Source organism: Rhinatrema bivittatum, chromosome 5 (genome assembly GCF_901001135.1).
Source record: "Rhinatrema bivittatum chromosome 5, aRhiBiv1.1, whole genome shotgun sequence".
NCBI classification, from domain to species: Eukaryota; Metazoa; Chordata; class Amphibia; order Gymnophiona; family Rhinatrematidae; genus Rhinatrema; species Rhinatrema bivittatum.
In genome coordinates, this window is record NC_042619.1 from 120,900,726 (window position 1) to 120,916,650 (window position 15,925).

Genomic DNA, 15,925 nt, shown 5'->3' on the forward strand with positions numbered 1-15,925 from the left:
TCCAGCCTCTTTTCTCCTGTCCTCCAAATTGCTGCCCAGTTGACCTGGGGACAGGAGGACAAGAGCTACATTTTGCATATGAAAGAGCCACAGGTTGGCCACCTTTACAGCATAACAGAATAAAGAACAGCCATTCTGTTCCAGTCCCTCCCCCTCCTGCTCTGTGTATGGTGAGATACTAATGCAAACAAATCAGGAGGAAGAGATTCGGTTGATTACTTTTGCAGCTTGATGGGGCTGTGGCCAAAACCCGAGGAATGCCAGGGTGCATAGGGAAGCATAAGGTGATAGTTATTATTATTTACTTATTATTTATTTAAATTCTTTTAATATACCGATGCTCAAGACCAAGTCTTATCGTACCAGTTTACAATAGAACTAGGGGAAAACCAATTAACACCGATTATAGAAGGCAAAATTACAAAAAACAGGGAGCATAAACATGGGCGTTAGAAGAGAAGAAGATCAAACGTGTTTCTGTGATAGTGTTTCAGTGAGATCTTTGAGTACTGTGTCTAATTCTTGAGGTCATATCTCGAAATGGATATAAGCAGAGTAGTAGCAATCCAAAAAAGGGATACCAAAACCCTATGAAACGAGACTTCAGAACCTCAATTTGTATATAGCTTTTAAGAGAGCAGAGAGAAGATCTGATAAGAGAGATATTAAAATACTTCAAAGGCATAAATAATGCACAAGAAGCAAATATTTATTTTTGGAAAAGAAGATTTACAACAAGAGATCATGATACAATGGTCAAAGGGAGTAGAATCAGGAGTAACATTAGAAGATGTTTCTTCACAGTAAGGGTGGGGTGGATGCATGAAACAACCTCCTGAGGTGGTGGAGACAAAAACTGGAACTAAATTTAAGAAAACCTGATATATATAGCACAGAGGATCCTTAGTTAAACAGAAATGAAGGGAACAAGAAGTCAGTTGGAGGTCTATGGGATTGTACTAGAAAGTAAATTGGCAAAACTAGATGGATCTTATGGTGATGTGTTGGTCTGTTATTTGATGTATGTTTCTTTGTCCCTACTTAAGGGTCTCCTTGAACAGCATGGGTTGGAGAGCAATAATACTGAAAATCAGACATTGTTCTAACCCTGCTGCCTTCTTGAAACCATTATTAACTTGCCCTTTCATGTGTAGCACAGTAAATGTCAGAAAATAAAGACCAGAAGACCCATCTAGATTGCCCAGCAGCAATTTTTATATGCATTTATCCATAGTAGATCAAATTCCCATACGGAACCCAACCCCCAGTCCTATTTGTGTATAATAACTTAGTAAATGACGGCAGTAAGAATCATCATCATCAAGCATTCTAAGGAAGAAAACAAGCAAACGTAAATGCCTTGCTTGATATTTTTTTGCATTTTTATGGCTGTAATACTGAATAAGAGAATGAGACTTTGCAAGGTTTCATGAATGCATTATTATCGAAACTTCAGGCTTCCAGTCTAATAAACCGTATGCCTAGGTTCCCAGAGGTAAGTCAGCCTTCACAAAACACTACCAAAAATGAACATTCCTGCCTACACTGGAAAACAGTTTGTGAATAGGGCTGTACATCTTTACAGCTGTTGCAAACTTCATTATCGCACTAGCACAAAAGGCTCCATTAGAAATAATAGGCCTGATTTTCAAAAGCATTTACACATCTTTAAATGCCCTTTACCCTTGCAAAAGGGCTTTTGAAAATTACTACATTATATTCTATTGAATTGTCAATTGGTTTTGCCCATGATAGTATGTTACATTTACATGTATTACTCTTTTGAAAATTCACTTGTAAGGAACTGCAATAAATAACAGACCTTATCCTCATTAACATGGTAACGCCTTTGTGAATATTAAGTGCCCTTCGGTGTTTAACGCCCTAGATCAGATGTTTAGGTTTGAACGAGCAGTGGCTCCATCTCTGTCGTCCTATTACAAGTTTATACGACAGAGGTCAGAAGTCGAAGTTGTTTTTTAGTAAAAAGTGTCAGTCTGGAAATGAAGCAAGTGCACTTACTGCAGTGATTTTTGTTGTCTGATTTTGTTTGTTGAGAGCGATGACTTGCTATGTATATAGTGAAATTTCTCACCTGAACCTAGGTGCTATGAAGACAGCATATCAACGAGTCACATTGATCACTCATAGGATCCTTTGCCATAAGAGAATGTATATATTTCTTGCTGCACACTTCTACACAATGAAAACCTGGTTGAATAAATATGGCCTCCTATGGGGTTTGTAAGTCACATAACCCTTCTAGCTGTTTTTCTCATATGCTGGCAAGACAGTGTGAGAGAGAACACCTAGAAAAAGTCATGCTGGTATTAGACTGTCTCACCTGTTAATCAACACCATACACTTGTAAAGTAAAAGTGTTTTGATTAAATAAGCAGCAGCTAAAAAAATCTCTTCAGTCCTTCCTCTGATTCTTCCTGAGTGGCACTTGGGTGCTGAAGATCAATCAAAGAATCTGTATGACCTTATTGGAATGCTCCTCCGATTGGACCCCTCTGTTCTCAGAGGCAGTTTGAGAGAGAAATATTGTAGTACAGCAGTCACGATTTTGTTTCTGTAGTTTTGCTTTAAATTTGTTAGCATAGCCACAAATTACACAGCAGTATCCACAGGGGGAGGGGAAAGAGGAAGGGGTAGGTGTTTTTTTAAATCAATTCCCATATGGGTTTGTTTGTTTTTTAATTTGCTGCTGCTGCATTAAGGGACTGAGATCGTGCAGTGTTACCAAACTGATTTTCTGTGGTATTTAACCCCCCCCCCCCCCAATATGTTTCAGGGTTGCTGCATTTCTGAGAGAGAAATTCATTTGGTAAAGCTGCAAGTTTCACCCGTGGTTTTAAACCTCCGGCTGGACTGCTATTTGTCACGTTTCCTTTGTGAAGCATTCTAAGGTTGCTGCATGATCTCTCAGGCCTTTGTGCACAGTCTAGCATTTGCTGTACAGTGTACGTTCAGAACTTTTAAACAAAATGTTTTTGGTGTGTTAGCATTAGTTAATTTTATTTTCTTATGTGCCATGTTAACTTATTTTCTGTTTATGAATATTTAGCTTTAAAAAAAACCCAAAATAAAGTATCCCTACCTTTCTTATAAACCTTAGCTTCGTTTTCCTCATTGCTCCATTTCAGTATTTTCCATTTCTTGACTTTCTTTGTGATTCCTTTTCTTTTCCCTTATTTCCACTGCCTTCCCCCTCCCAACTTCTCCCACTCCAACTTTATAACACCCTCTAAGTCAGCATGGTGCAGGGCTAACATTGTCAGCACTTTCTCTCTCTTTGCTCTCTCCTCCTTTCCCTCCCTGTTTGTTTCCCTTTCTCTTCCTCCCTCCTCCTCTGTCTGTGTGCTTCCTCTTTAACTCGCTTCCCACTGCTGCTTGGCCTTACCAATTTTTGCAGGCATATATCAAATCGTCAAAACCGTGTCACTCAGTAGCAACCACAGAGGCTTTAAGTGGGTACAGCAGCATAGCACTAAATATTTATTCAAAACCCGTCTCCAACATTTCTTTCTCCATCTGTATTTGGGTGTTTTCTAGTACTGCGCTTTCCTTGGATTTCCCAGTATGTCCCATAAGAACATAAGAACATCTTTGCACATATAGCCAGTGGCTTTCTTGGTGGTATATTGGGGGTATGGCTTGGATGCGAGTGATGGGCCTTACAAGGAACTTCTGAACTGTTTTTTCATAAACTGCATTGAGAGAAGTATGAAACATTCTGTTGCAGCATTAATTAAGAGAGATGAAGACTGCCATTCAGGGGGGGCCCTGGTTAGATTCCCAGATCAGGCCACCTGCACTTCAGGTCGGCTGGGTGTGGGGATCCTGTGAAGGCCTTGTTCCCAGCCCCTAGGTGAGGACAGGATTGTGGTCATCAATAAGGGTGACACCTATTGGCTGGATACGGAATTCCGGAAGAAGCCATGGGGTTTGGCTGTTGACCTCAGGATCATTGCAGTACTAACCAGATAGAGAATAGTGGCAGGATGGGTCTATTAAAATAGGAACTACTGGGCCAAAGAAATACCAGGTTAGATACTGGTACAAACTCACCTCTGCACAGTTAGCACCAGCAGTGTGAAGCATCCTTATCTGAATGTGGATTGTATATGCCCTGAAATTTTGCTGAATTTATGTTTTTCAAACAGATTCGCAATGGCACTTGTCACTGGAATCCTTTTATAAAATAATCAAGCAGTGAATTAGGCATACAACTGGCATACAACACTGGAATGCAATTAGGCCTCCTTGAGAGCATGAAAATTATCTGCAGAACTAAGGAATATGTCCATTGTGCTAACATACCATGTCCATTTTGGGGAAAAATAATGTATTTTCTATTCTTGGGGTCTAGAAGATGAGCTGCTGCCACTTTTAGGGTCAGCAGCCTGCAAGATGTGGCCTGTTATGCCATCGTTCCGGAAGACTAAGGTGTCATGTAGTTGCCTTCCAGTTACTTTTCATCTGGGGCCACTCAGCAGCTATAGGGAGATTTTCTAAATGAAACGTAAAAACCTCTAAAAGCCTTAGCATGTTAAGTAGTGTATTCAGTTTTAGGGAAGAAGCTCACTGAAAACTAAAGAAACAAAAACAAATCACTGTGATTTTTTTTTTTGCTTTAATAATGTTTCCGCATTTACATTTTTAACAGGGAAAGAAAGATGTGTCTCAGATATTTAACAACATCCTGAGGAGACAGATTGGCACTCGCAGTCCCACAGTGGAGTATATTAGTTCCCATCAGCATATCTTATTTATTCTTCTGAAAGGGTAAGCTTTACTGCCGTGCAGTCGGTGTGTAAGTGGTGTTGGCATTCTGTTAAAAAGCATTAGTTAGAGACTGCATGTCTTCTGCTTGACCTACTTTCAGCTCGATCCAGTAAGGCCGCGGTAAAAACAGTGAGGTAGTGTCAGGCGCACCCTTCCTCCCCGCACGCACAGTTCTCTTCACTAACTCCCCGATACTCTCCTCTAATCGCATGCAAATGCATGCCGCGGCTGTGAAGCGTTAGGGAAGGGTTATGGCCGCGTAACCCATTTTACTGTATAGGCGCTTAATACAGCGCCTATACAGTAACCAGGGTGCGCTGGTACCTGTCATTTCAAATGACATTTGAAATGACAGGTACCAGGAAGTGTAAAAATCAAAATCAAAATTTTTAAATACCTGTCGGAGGGCCGCGTGGGTCCAGGCGGCCGGCGGGATCCGGGGGGCCGGTGGTCGCGTGTTAAATCTAGGCCGCGGGCGGGTGGGCGCCTGTTCCGGGCGGCGGGGGTGGACGCGCGTTAGTTTCAGACGGCCGCGTGGGTCCTGGCGGCCGGCGGCGGCGGGAGCCGGGTGGTCGCGTATTAAATCTAGGCCGCGGGCGGCGGCGGCAGCGGGGGGACACGTCCGCACAGGCGCACATTCACTGCCGGTGGGGGCTGCCTCTCCCGGCAGCCCCCACCGGCAGTGAATGAATGAATGCGCGCCTGTGCGACCCCTGCGATTCAGCGCTCAAGGCAGCCTTGAGCGCCGAATTGCAGGGGTCGCACAGGCGCGCATTCATTCATCCAGGCGGAGGAGCCGGTGGCGAAAGCAGCCGGCTCCTCCGCCTGGATGAATGAATTCATTCACTGCCGGTGGGGGCTGCCTCTCCCGGCAGCCCCCACCGGCAGTGAATGAATGAATGCGCGCCTGTGCAGCAGCGGGGTCCGGGGGGGCAGCGGCAGCGGGGGGGCGGCAGCAGGATCTGGGAGCGGCGGGTAGGCAGCAGCGGGGTCCGGGGAGCCAGCAGCGGCAGCATGTTCGATCGCGCAGGCAGGTAGGTGGTAAAGTAAAGATGGCCGCCTGCACGGGAAAATCGTGCAATTGGCCGCTGAAGACGTGACCTCACACCCCGTGACGCCAAACGTCGTGACGTCACGTCTTCAGCGGCCAATTGCACGGTTTTCCCGTGCAGGCGGCCATCTTTACTTTACCACCTACCTGCCTGCGCGATCGAACATGCTGCCGCTGCTGGCTCCCCGGACCCCGCTGCTGCCTACCCGCCGCTCCCAGATCCTGCTGCCGCCCCCCCGCTGCCGCTGCCCCCCCGGACCCCGCTGCTGCACAGGCGCGCATTCATTCATTCACTGCCGGTGGGGGCTGCCGGGAGAGGCAGCCCCCACCGGCAGTGAATGAATTCATTCATCCAGGCGGAGGAGCCGGCTGCTTTCGCCACCGGCTCCTCCGCCTGGATGAATGAATGCGCGCCTGTGCGACCCCTGCAATTCGGCGCTCAAGGCTGCCTTGAGCGCTGAATCGCAGGGGTCGCACAGGCGCGCATTCATTCATTCACTGCCGGTGGGGGCTGCCGGGAGAGGCAGCCCCCACCGGCAGTGAATGAATTCATTCATCCAGGCGGAGGAGCCGGCTGCTTTCGCCACCGGCTCCTCCGCCTGGATGAATGAATGCGCGCCTGTGCGACCCCTGCTGCGGCCCCCCCCCCGCTGCCGACCGGCCCGTGCGATTTTGGCGCTCATCCAGGCAGGGGAGAAGGGACTACCGGATGCCGCTGATGGCTGCCCACCGGCCGCCTGGACCCACGGCCCTCCGACAGGTATTTAAAATTGTTTAATTTTTTTATATAACACACAGGTATTTTTGTTTTTTACACTTTTTAAACTTTTTTTAGCAGGCCCGAGCCTTGCTACTTTTTCGTTTGTTTTTTTTTGCCCTGGTCCCGTCCGGTCTCCTGCAGCCCCGTCCGGTCCGGACGGGGCTGCAGGAGACCGGACGGGACCAGGGCGGGTAAGCAATGTTTTTACCCTACACTACACTACACTAACTCCTACTAGGGGGAGGCGGTAAAGTAGCAGGTTAAGGCCGCGGCAGAACAGCGGGTTAGGGAGGAGATAATATCAGCGCCCGTTACAGTATCGCAGGGGAATAGATAATTCCATCATTATACAGCTTTTTCGTTCATTTACATGCCGGGTGCGGAAAGGGTTATGCGTCTGTTTTCAGAAGCGATACGGACGCGTGAAACTAGAGACTGTATCGCCGAACTGCCTTGCGCGCCCGAATTGTGCGCTACGAGCACGTTACAGACGGGCAATCCTCGAGCGGACGATACTGGATCGAGCCGTTTGTTACTTGAGTGACGCATTAATCTACAACACTGCTGAGCAGAAATGAACTGTAATATTCCTGAGCGCTTGCATATTTAAACATTTACTGGTCTTATGAAGTTATCTCTAGCCAAATACTTTTGTTGGCTTTCATTGTTGCCTTTCAAATTGTCTTGGACCAGCTTCCTCAGAAGCTCTCGTTATGCTCCATCTTGTACACACACAGCATACCCGTGCACCCCTGATTGCTGAAGTAATAACAGAAGAGAAAGTTGCTTGCTTATAGCCTCAGGGGAGGGTCATTTTCCTAATTTTATACACAGCTGAATAGATTCTTTGAAAACTGTACCCCCACCCCTCACTGTAGGTGTAAAGGAGGCAGGCTGAGGTCAGGAGGGGAAAATGTCTGTGGGCATTTCATTTTGAATTCCCCTGCACATACTTTTATACCAGTATTTTGCACCTGCTTTAAAGCAGGTGCAAAGTTTGCATCTGCTTTAAAGCAGATACAAACTACCTGGGCTGCCCCTTCACCTGAATTTTCAAAAGCAAACTCTGTGGGGAGTTTCCTTTTGGAACTTTGCTTGCAGGTCCTTCAGACACACAAAATTGGCCAAAATTGCCCGATACAAAATTGCTCCATTGGAGCGCACTGTTAGCCGGCATTTGGACGCACGCTTTTGGATGCGGTAATAGCGCGTCCAAAACACGCGTCCAACCCCCCCCCCCCCCGAACCTAATAGCGCCCACAACATGCAAATGCATGTTGATGGCCCTATTAGGTATTCCCGCGCGATTCAGAAAGCAAAATGTGCAGCCAAACCGCACATTTTACTTTCAGAAATTAGCGCCTACCCAAAGGTAGGCGGCTAATTTCTCCGGGTACCAGGAAAGTGCACAGAAAAGCGGTAAAAACTGCTTTTCTGTGCACCCTCCGACTTAATATCATGGCGATATTAAGTCGGAGGTCCCGAAAGTTTAAAAAAGTAAAAAATAATTTAAAAAAAAAAAATTTTAAATGGGCCTGCAGCTGGCGGGTCGAAAACCAGACACTCAATTTTGCCGGCGTCCGGTTTCCGAACCCGTAGCTGGCAGCGGGCTCGAGAACCAACCCCGGCAAAATTGAGCGTGGGCTATCAAACTCGCTGACAGCCACCGCTTCCATCAAAAAAGAGGCACTAGGAACGTGCTAGTGTCCCTTGCGCCTCTTTTTACCACCGGGCCTAATTTAAATAAATTAAAATACTGAATCAGAGTGGGCGCTCGCCCACTCTCCCACAATTTTACTGTATCGGCCCGATTGTTAATAGAACCTATTGGTTGGAAGATTTTTAAACTAAAATGTCTTGTCCTTAAAAAATCTAAATAGAGTAGCTACATATTTTAGTAATATGCCAAAAAATATTTTATCACTTTGCTCAACAACCCACAATGCATAAAATTAGCAGTACTTTTTAATTCTACTGTTTTTGAAAATGTTAAACTGCACCTTTGGGATTAGCTGAGCAGGTAAAATAGCCAGCTAAACTTATCCAGTTATCTTTATTTGGATATTCAGTGGCACTTCTCTGGCTGAAAGTGCTATGGAATATTTGGTCTAAGGTTAGCCGGACAAAGTTGTCCAGTTAATTTTAGGCCTGCTGTTTGAAGAGGAGGAGTAGCCTGGTGGTTACAGTAGCAGGGAAAGCAGGGATCAAATCCCACTGCTGCTCTGACCTTGGGCAAGTCACTTTATCCTCCATTGACTCAGGTACAATAAATAAATAAAACACTTAGGTAACGTTGGTGAGCCAGTGCTGTTCAATGCTGATGGGCTAAAGATAATATATACCCCCTAGAACATCCCCGGCATCACTTCTTTTTAGCCAGGTAAATTTTGTGCAGGAAGGGGGAGCATGGGAGAGAGAAATTGAAACAGCAAGATTTGTCCAGCTAACTCCCAAACAGCCCGATACTGTAAAACCGCGGAAGAGCGGACGAACGCCCGCTCTCCCGGCGCACGCACCGGCCCTTTGCCGGTGCGAGCTATCCAGTATGCTCCAGCATGCAAATTAGGCGACGCGGTGCAAACGAGGGAAAGGAGGCGCTAGGGACACTAGCGCCTCCTTTTGGCCTGGAGCGGCGGCTGTCAGCGGGTTTGACAGCCGATGCTCAATTTTGCCGGCGTCGGTTCTCGAGCCCGCTGACAGCCACGGGCTCGGAAACCGGACGCCGGCAAAATTGAGCGTCCGGTTTTCGGCCAGACAGCCGCGGGCCGAATTCAATTTTTTTTTTTTTTTTTTTTACTTTTGGAGACCTCCGACTTAATATCGCTATGATATTAAGTCGGAGGGTGCACAGAAAAGCAGTTTTTACTGCTTTTCTGTGCACTTTCCTGGCGCCGGAAGAAATTAGCGCCGACCTTTGGGTCGGCGCTAATTTCTTAAAGTAAAATGTGCGGCTTGGCTGCACATTTTACTTACTGGATCCCGCGCGCATACCTAATAGGGCAATCAACATGCATTTGCATGTTGAGGGCGCTAATAGGTGCCGCGGGTGGGCCGCGTGTTTTCCTCCCCTTACTGAATAAGGGGTAAGGGAAAACACGCGTCCAGAGCAGGCTGACAGTGCGCTCCGACGGAGCACACTTTACTGTATCGACCTGAAAGTTAGCCAGACAAACCTTTTTGAATATGGACCTCTTACTTTGTAACAGGCCGATACAGAAAACCCCGCGGGAGAGCCGGCAAGCGCCAGCTCTCCCGAAGCGCGCCCAGGCCACTCTCCTGGGCGCGCGATTCAGAAAAAAAAAATATTCAAATGAGGGCCCACGGTAAAAGGCGCTAGGGTCACTAGCGCGACCCTAGCACCTCCTTTTTGACAGAAGCGGTGGCTATCAGCGGGTTTGGCAGCCGACGCTCAATTTTACCTAAATCTGTTCTTGAACCCGCAGACAGCCACGGGTTCGGAAAATGGACGCCAGCAAAATTGAGTGTCCGTCTTCCAACCTGCGGGCTACGGGCAGATTTAACTTTTTTTTTTTTTTAATTTGTTTTTACTTTTGGGGCCTCCGACTTAATATCGCTATGATATTAAGTCGGAGGGTGTACAGAAAAACAGTTTTTTCTGCTTTTCTGTATACTTTTCTGGTGCCGGCTGAAATTAACGCCTGCCTTTGGCAGGCGTTAATTTCTGAAAGTAAAATGTGCGGCTTGGCTGCACATTTTGCTTTCTGTATCGCACGGGAATAACTAATAGGTCCATCAATATGTATTTGCATGTTGCGGGCACTATTAGTTTTGGGGGGGTTGGATGCGCATTTTCCACGCGCTATTACCCTTTACTGTATAAGAGGTAAAAATAGTGGGGTAGATTTTAAAAATTTGCACGATCGCGTACATTTGTTGGCGCACCAGGCGCGAACAAAAGTACGCTGGATTTTATAAGATATGCGCGTAGCCGCGCATATCTTATAAAATCCGGGGTCGGCGCGCGCAAGGAGGTGCACATTTGTGCAACCTGCATGCGCCGAGCCCAGCGCGCGCTGCCTGTTCCCTCCAAGGCCGCTCCGAAATCAGAGCGGCCTCGGAGGGAACTTTCCTTCGCCCTCCCCCGCACCTTCCCTTCCCTTCCTCTACCTAACCCACCCCCCGGCCCTATCTAAACCCCCCCCCCCTACCTTTCTCGGCAAAGTTACGCCTGCTTTCAGCAGGCGTAACTTTGCGCGCGCCGACCGGCAGCCCCGCTCCGTGTTCCGGTTCATGGGGCTGGTCCGAAGGCCGCGGCCACGCCCTCGGAACACCCACGGGCCGAAACCATGCCCGCATCGCCGCCCCCGGGCCAAAATCACGCCCCGTGTCGCCGCCCCCAAAACGCCACGTCGCTCCGGGCACGCCCCCGACATGCCCCTTTTACAAAGCCCTGGGACTTACGCGCGTCCCGGGGCTCTGCGCATGTCGGCGGCCTATGTAAAATAGGCACGCTGGCGCCCCACGCGCATAAATCCAGCCTGATTTATGCGGGCAGGCATTTAAAATCCACCCCAGTGCGTGGAAAACGCGCGTCCAACCGGAGGCTAACAGTTCGCTCCGCCGGAGCGCACTTTACTGTATCTGCCTATAAATGTGTTAAAATGATCTCCATTCAGATCAGATTGCTTCGTATCAATTCTGATGTCACACATTATATCAACTAAAGAACATATCAATCTGGTATTAGTATGTGCTGGGCAATGTTTTCATAGATACAGATTAATTCAGGAGACCACATGCTGGTACTAAACTTGGTTTTCACTCTGCTGCTTACATGAAATTTGCATAATGTTCAGAACACCCAGCATGAATTTAGTTCTGAGGAAACAAACAATAGGTTTCCAATTTTGTACCCTTAGAATTCCCCATCAACAAGCAGGCATGAATTAGCCATTAAGTGCTTAATCTCACTCAGCAAAGAACAGCCTTCTGCTTCCTGCTCCAGCCCCTCACCTCCCAGTGCGGAGAACAAAGGGAAGAAGTCAGGCTGGAAGGGAAAGAGCAAAGAAAAACTGCTCTGTTCTATTCCAGCCCCTCCTCCAGGCCTGTGCCAGGAACAGGAAGAGAGGGGGGTGACACCAGAGCACACAGCAGGGAGCAACAGCCCCTCTCCTGTCATTCAGGGACTTGAGGGCAGAAGCTGAGCCTGAAGCAGATGCAGCAGAGCAAAGAAGGTTATGCCTTTGACCTTCTGCTCTGTCCCTTGTCTGGGAAGGGGAGGGAAGCGACAGCACTAACAGTGCCTAGGGGCGGCAAAATCCTAACTCCATCACTGCTGAGCAAGTATGGGAGATCCTGCACACGCATGCTGCCTCGTGAGCCCCTCAGTCTGTCTCTGTCTGAGCTGCCGAGCAGTTCTGTCGTGATGCATATTGTTCATACACTTAACCTACACTCTTAAAATATCTAATGAGAACCTCAGATGGACTTCTTTTCCCTTTGGTCAGTGAAACCAAGTACCTTTAACATATTTTATAGCCTTCTGAGAAGCCCACTGATAAAATGCATGAAACAAAAATGCTGAGTTTGGGTCAAATTTTCTTTTAACATATCAAATCCCAGACTGTTTTCAATTGATTGAACTTTATATTCACCGCTACCCCAAAAGCCTGAATTTGAGTATTTCAGACTTATAAAGGATCCCAAGACTGGGTTCACTGTTCTTATTATGAGTTGCCTGCTAATGCTAATGTTATACATTAGACAAATTATTTTATCAGTTAAGATTACAAGTTATTTTAATTTTTATTTCGATCTAAGGAAATTGTGTCAAATTCTGCAATCTGAGTAAATATTTGTATGGCTACAGGTCAGTTGGTGTCCTATCTGATAACTTTCTAAACTGTTCGCAGTGCACTCTTGAATCATGCCCTGTAATAGCATCGCAATCCCTAGAATGCTGAATAGGCAGTCATATGGCCTCTAAGTGTCACCACTGAGTGATGGCTGAGCCTGAGACCTCCACCCTAGTGCCCCCTAGGCACTGCGAGTGCTATCTCCACAGCATTCTCCTCCAAGCTGTCTTGAGGAGCATAAACCTGTCCTGGAAATCAAATCCAGATCCTCCACAAGGCAGTGTGCAGCACTACCACTGGGCCAGCCCTAGAGTCTGAGAGTTGTGTTGATGTAGTGTAGATAGAACTGGTGGTTCTGGCAATTTGTCCATTTGGTTTGCTGTATGTCCTCACATTCTGGGGTCAATTACAGCCTGACAATTTGTCATTTATAGTGTGAAAACCTACTTTTCGACCACATTGAAGCAGGAGAAGGGGAAATGACATTAAATTAACAAATAATGCACCGGTTGTACTTCCACTTTGTTGGTTTGCTAAGTAATAGGGAATTTACATTTATTAGATATTGAAATGTAGTATTATTAAAGGACAGCACACACTACAGCTGAGCGCCAAAGAAATGTGTTAGTTTTATAAACAGTTTCAGTGCAGTATTGGGGCAGTATACTGCAGGTTGTAAACTGTGTATTTGTAACAAGGTTGTTTATTCCACAAATGACTCTTACCTCTACTATGTACAGAAAAATGATCAAACATTGATTTTTTTGAAAACCTTGATCTTCCATTTTTAATCTGTATATGTGTCCTCCTCTTCTAGCACTCTCCCTTTCTTTTAAATCTATTTGCCTTTGACAGCTCTCCTCCATCCTCTTGCCACTTCTTAATCCCTTCTCCTTTTCTCTCTCTGACACCAGGGAACTGCTATAAGACATGCTTCTCATGCGATTTTCTCATGTGACTTATTAACACGTTCTCAAATTGTGTGATCACACAGGGAAACCATGAAAGGTGGCAGCTGTATTATATGTTAGGCAAACGTGTAAGGATCATTATTTTTATTACAAAATGAGTTGTAAAGAACAGGATGACCTAAGGTGAAGTCTTTTTCATCAAACTGTTTATATTTAAATTTTTTCATTGGTAAATGTTTCAACTGTTTGTTTGTAGAAGGTGAAAAGATACATATTTCTATGTAATTAGATAATTAACTTCACTATCCATGGTTAAGGAAACTTTTTTTTTTTTTTTTTTACTACCAGCGCATCATCCCCTTTTACTTTCTACAATATGGAAGTTATGCAATGCTCATGGTAAAGAAGCAGCTCTTCAAATGGTGGTAATAATATATATGACACCTTATATATGGATATTATCATGGATCACATCTGGGCCATCCTTCATAATTATTTTTTTTTCTCGTTCTAATTTTGATTAAAAATGTAGCTCTCAGACCCCCTCATCTAGTCCAGCCATTGCAGTGACAGTCCTTGGCCCAGGGCCATAGACTATGGCTCTCTCCAGAGCATGATATGCTTGCACACCAAGTCCAGCCATTAGGTGTCACTGTTGAGCAATGGCTGAACCTTCCTCCAAAGTTTGTGATCACTGCCTCTGCCGCAGCACTGATCCTCTTTGGCTCGAGGAGCAGAAGCTGGGCCTGGGTCTTGTGCAGCACAGTGCACAGCACTGCCTCAAGCTCACAAAGTCTTTTGGGATTTTGTTTTGTTTTATTTTTATTTTTTGGCAAAGAAAGGCAAGCACATAGGTGCAGATGATGCCTTTGTTAAGCAGAAAAATATTTAAAGGTGCAAACTTTTTGAAATTACTGAGGTTTGGTTTTTTTTTCAGCATTCATTATGCACTTAGTAACATTTAAATAGCCACGCGGGCGTACATGTACGTGCGTATGGTGACTCTCATGAATGGATGCAACTATTTTATATACATGTGCACAGATGCACGTATGATATAAACTCAGCTGTAAATGCATACATATGCGCAATTTTGTATGGACGTGCACTTATGTGCGCAAATGCCAGCTCTACTGTGTAAGTGGGTAAATGTTATTAGGTACGAGCGCCAATGCAATTACCAGTTTCCCCAGTCCGATCCTCATTTGCTCAGGTTAAGGCTTACAACTTCCTAACCCTCCTAGCTAGATAGCCTCCCTTTTACCCTGTTAACCCCAACCCTTCAAACCCCACTGACTAGCCCTGATTTTCTTTAGCAGAAGTAAAGTTACGTAGTAGGGGACCCTGGCATGCACTTGTGCTTGTAAATACCTACCGTATGTGCATACTTCAGGTTACAGACCCGGAATGCCCATGCCCTGTCCAGACTCCGCCCATGTCCCACCCCTATTTTTGACTTCCAGATTTGTGCACGTACTGGAAGATACAAGCATAATCACGAGCCTTTTAAAATCCGCGCAGTGAGCACTGGCCCAAGACGCATGCGGCTTTGGCACGCATAGGGCTTTTAAAATATACCTGTTAGAGAGTAACTTTCAAACAAGCACTCACATATGCAAATATATGGATGCGCGCATGCTTATGAATTTCATATTGTGCACGCAATTGCTTATGGCCAATATAAAATATGCGTAAATCTACCCAACAACATATTCATATATATAAAAGATATGTGGCGTGTCATGTAGAACATAGCTGGGTAAGTAGCAATTTAATACTTATCTGTCTTATTTAGCCAGATAAGTAGCGGTTTTTCAAACTTATCTGGCAAAATGGCAGCAAAGCTAACACTTACTGGGAGAAGTCAAAATTTATCTGGATAAGTGGCGCAAATCTGCTATACACATGAAATTGTGCTCCTAATTTTAATCATTTACACGAGAAGATTTAACTCGTATATTTTTCTTATCAACTGTCTGTTTTTACATGCATAACTTCTCAAATTTTGTAATGTGTGCAAGAAGGAAATTACCAGTTTTACCAATGAGTTCACCAGTTTGCCTAGTCTCTTCAGCCTGAAGTCCCCCCCCATGTCACCCAGACCCCCTCACGCTGTACTTTTAATATGTTTACGATCACTTACACCAGATACTGAGTAGAAATAAATATACACAAGTAAAAGAATGATACACGACACTTTAGCAGCTTTTAAAATAGCAACTAACCATGTACATCTTTGCCTCTCTCAGAGAATGACCGTGGCCCTTCCCTTTTTTTATATGCACAAATATACTCGCAGTCCCTGTGTTACACGCATATGTAGTGGCTTGTAAAATAGAATGAACTTGCATATATGCTATTTTTCATGCACACATCTTTTGAAAATGTAGCTGTTGCTGTTTTAAATAAACTTTATTTACACCTTTCTGATCTCAGCTATACCAGTTGTCTTAATAATATAACCCACCGCAGTATTTATCAAGCTACATGCACATGTTTTTGTTTGCCTCAGCTTTCCTTATCCCTGCCTCCAGACCCAGCACACACACAGGGGGTAGTTTTGTATCTGCCCATGTTGTACACACAGACCTTGCAT

General features: G+C 45.5%; 1 protein-coding gene across 5 annotated transcripts in view; it reads left to right on the top strand.

Moving 5' to 3' along the window:
- The window catches only part of CAB39L (calcium binding protein 39 like), a 198,745-nt gene that overhangs the window by 85,784 nt on the left and 97,036 nt on the right, over nucleotides 1-15,925 (top strand). For all 5 annotated transcript variants that reach the window (XM_029602855.1, XM_029602857.1, XM_029602856.1 and 2 more), the window contains one exon: nucleotides 4,673-4,791. In XM_029602855.1, the coding sequence (XP_029458715.1) occupies nucleotides 4,673-4,791 (119 nt within the window). The remainder of the gene's footprint in view (nucleotides 1-4,672; nucleotides 4,792-15,925) is intronic.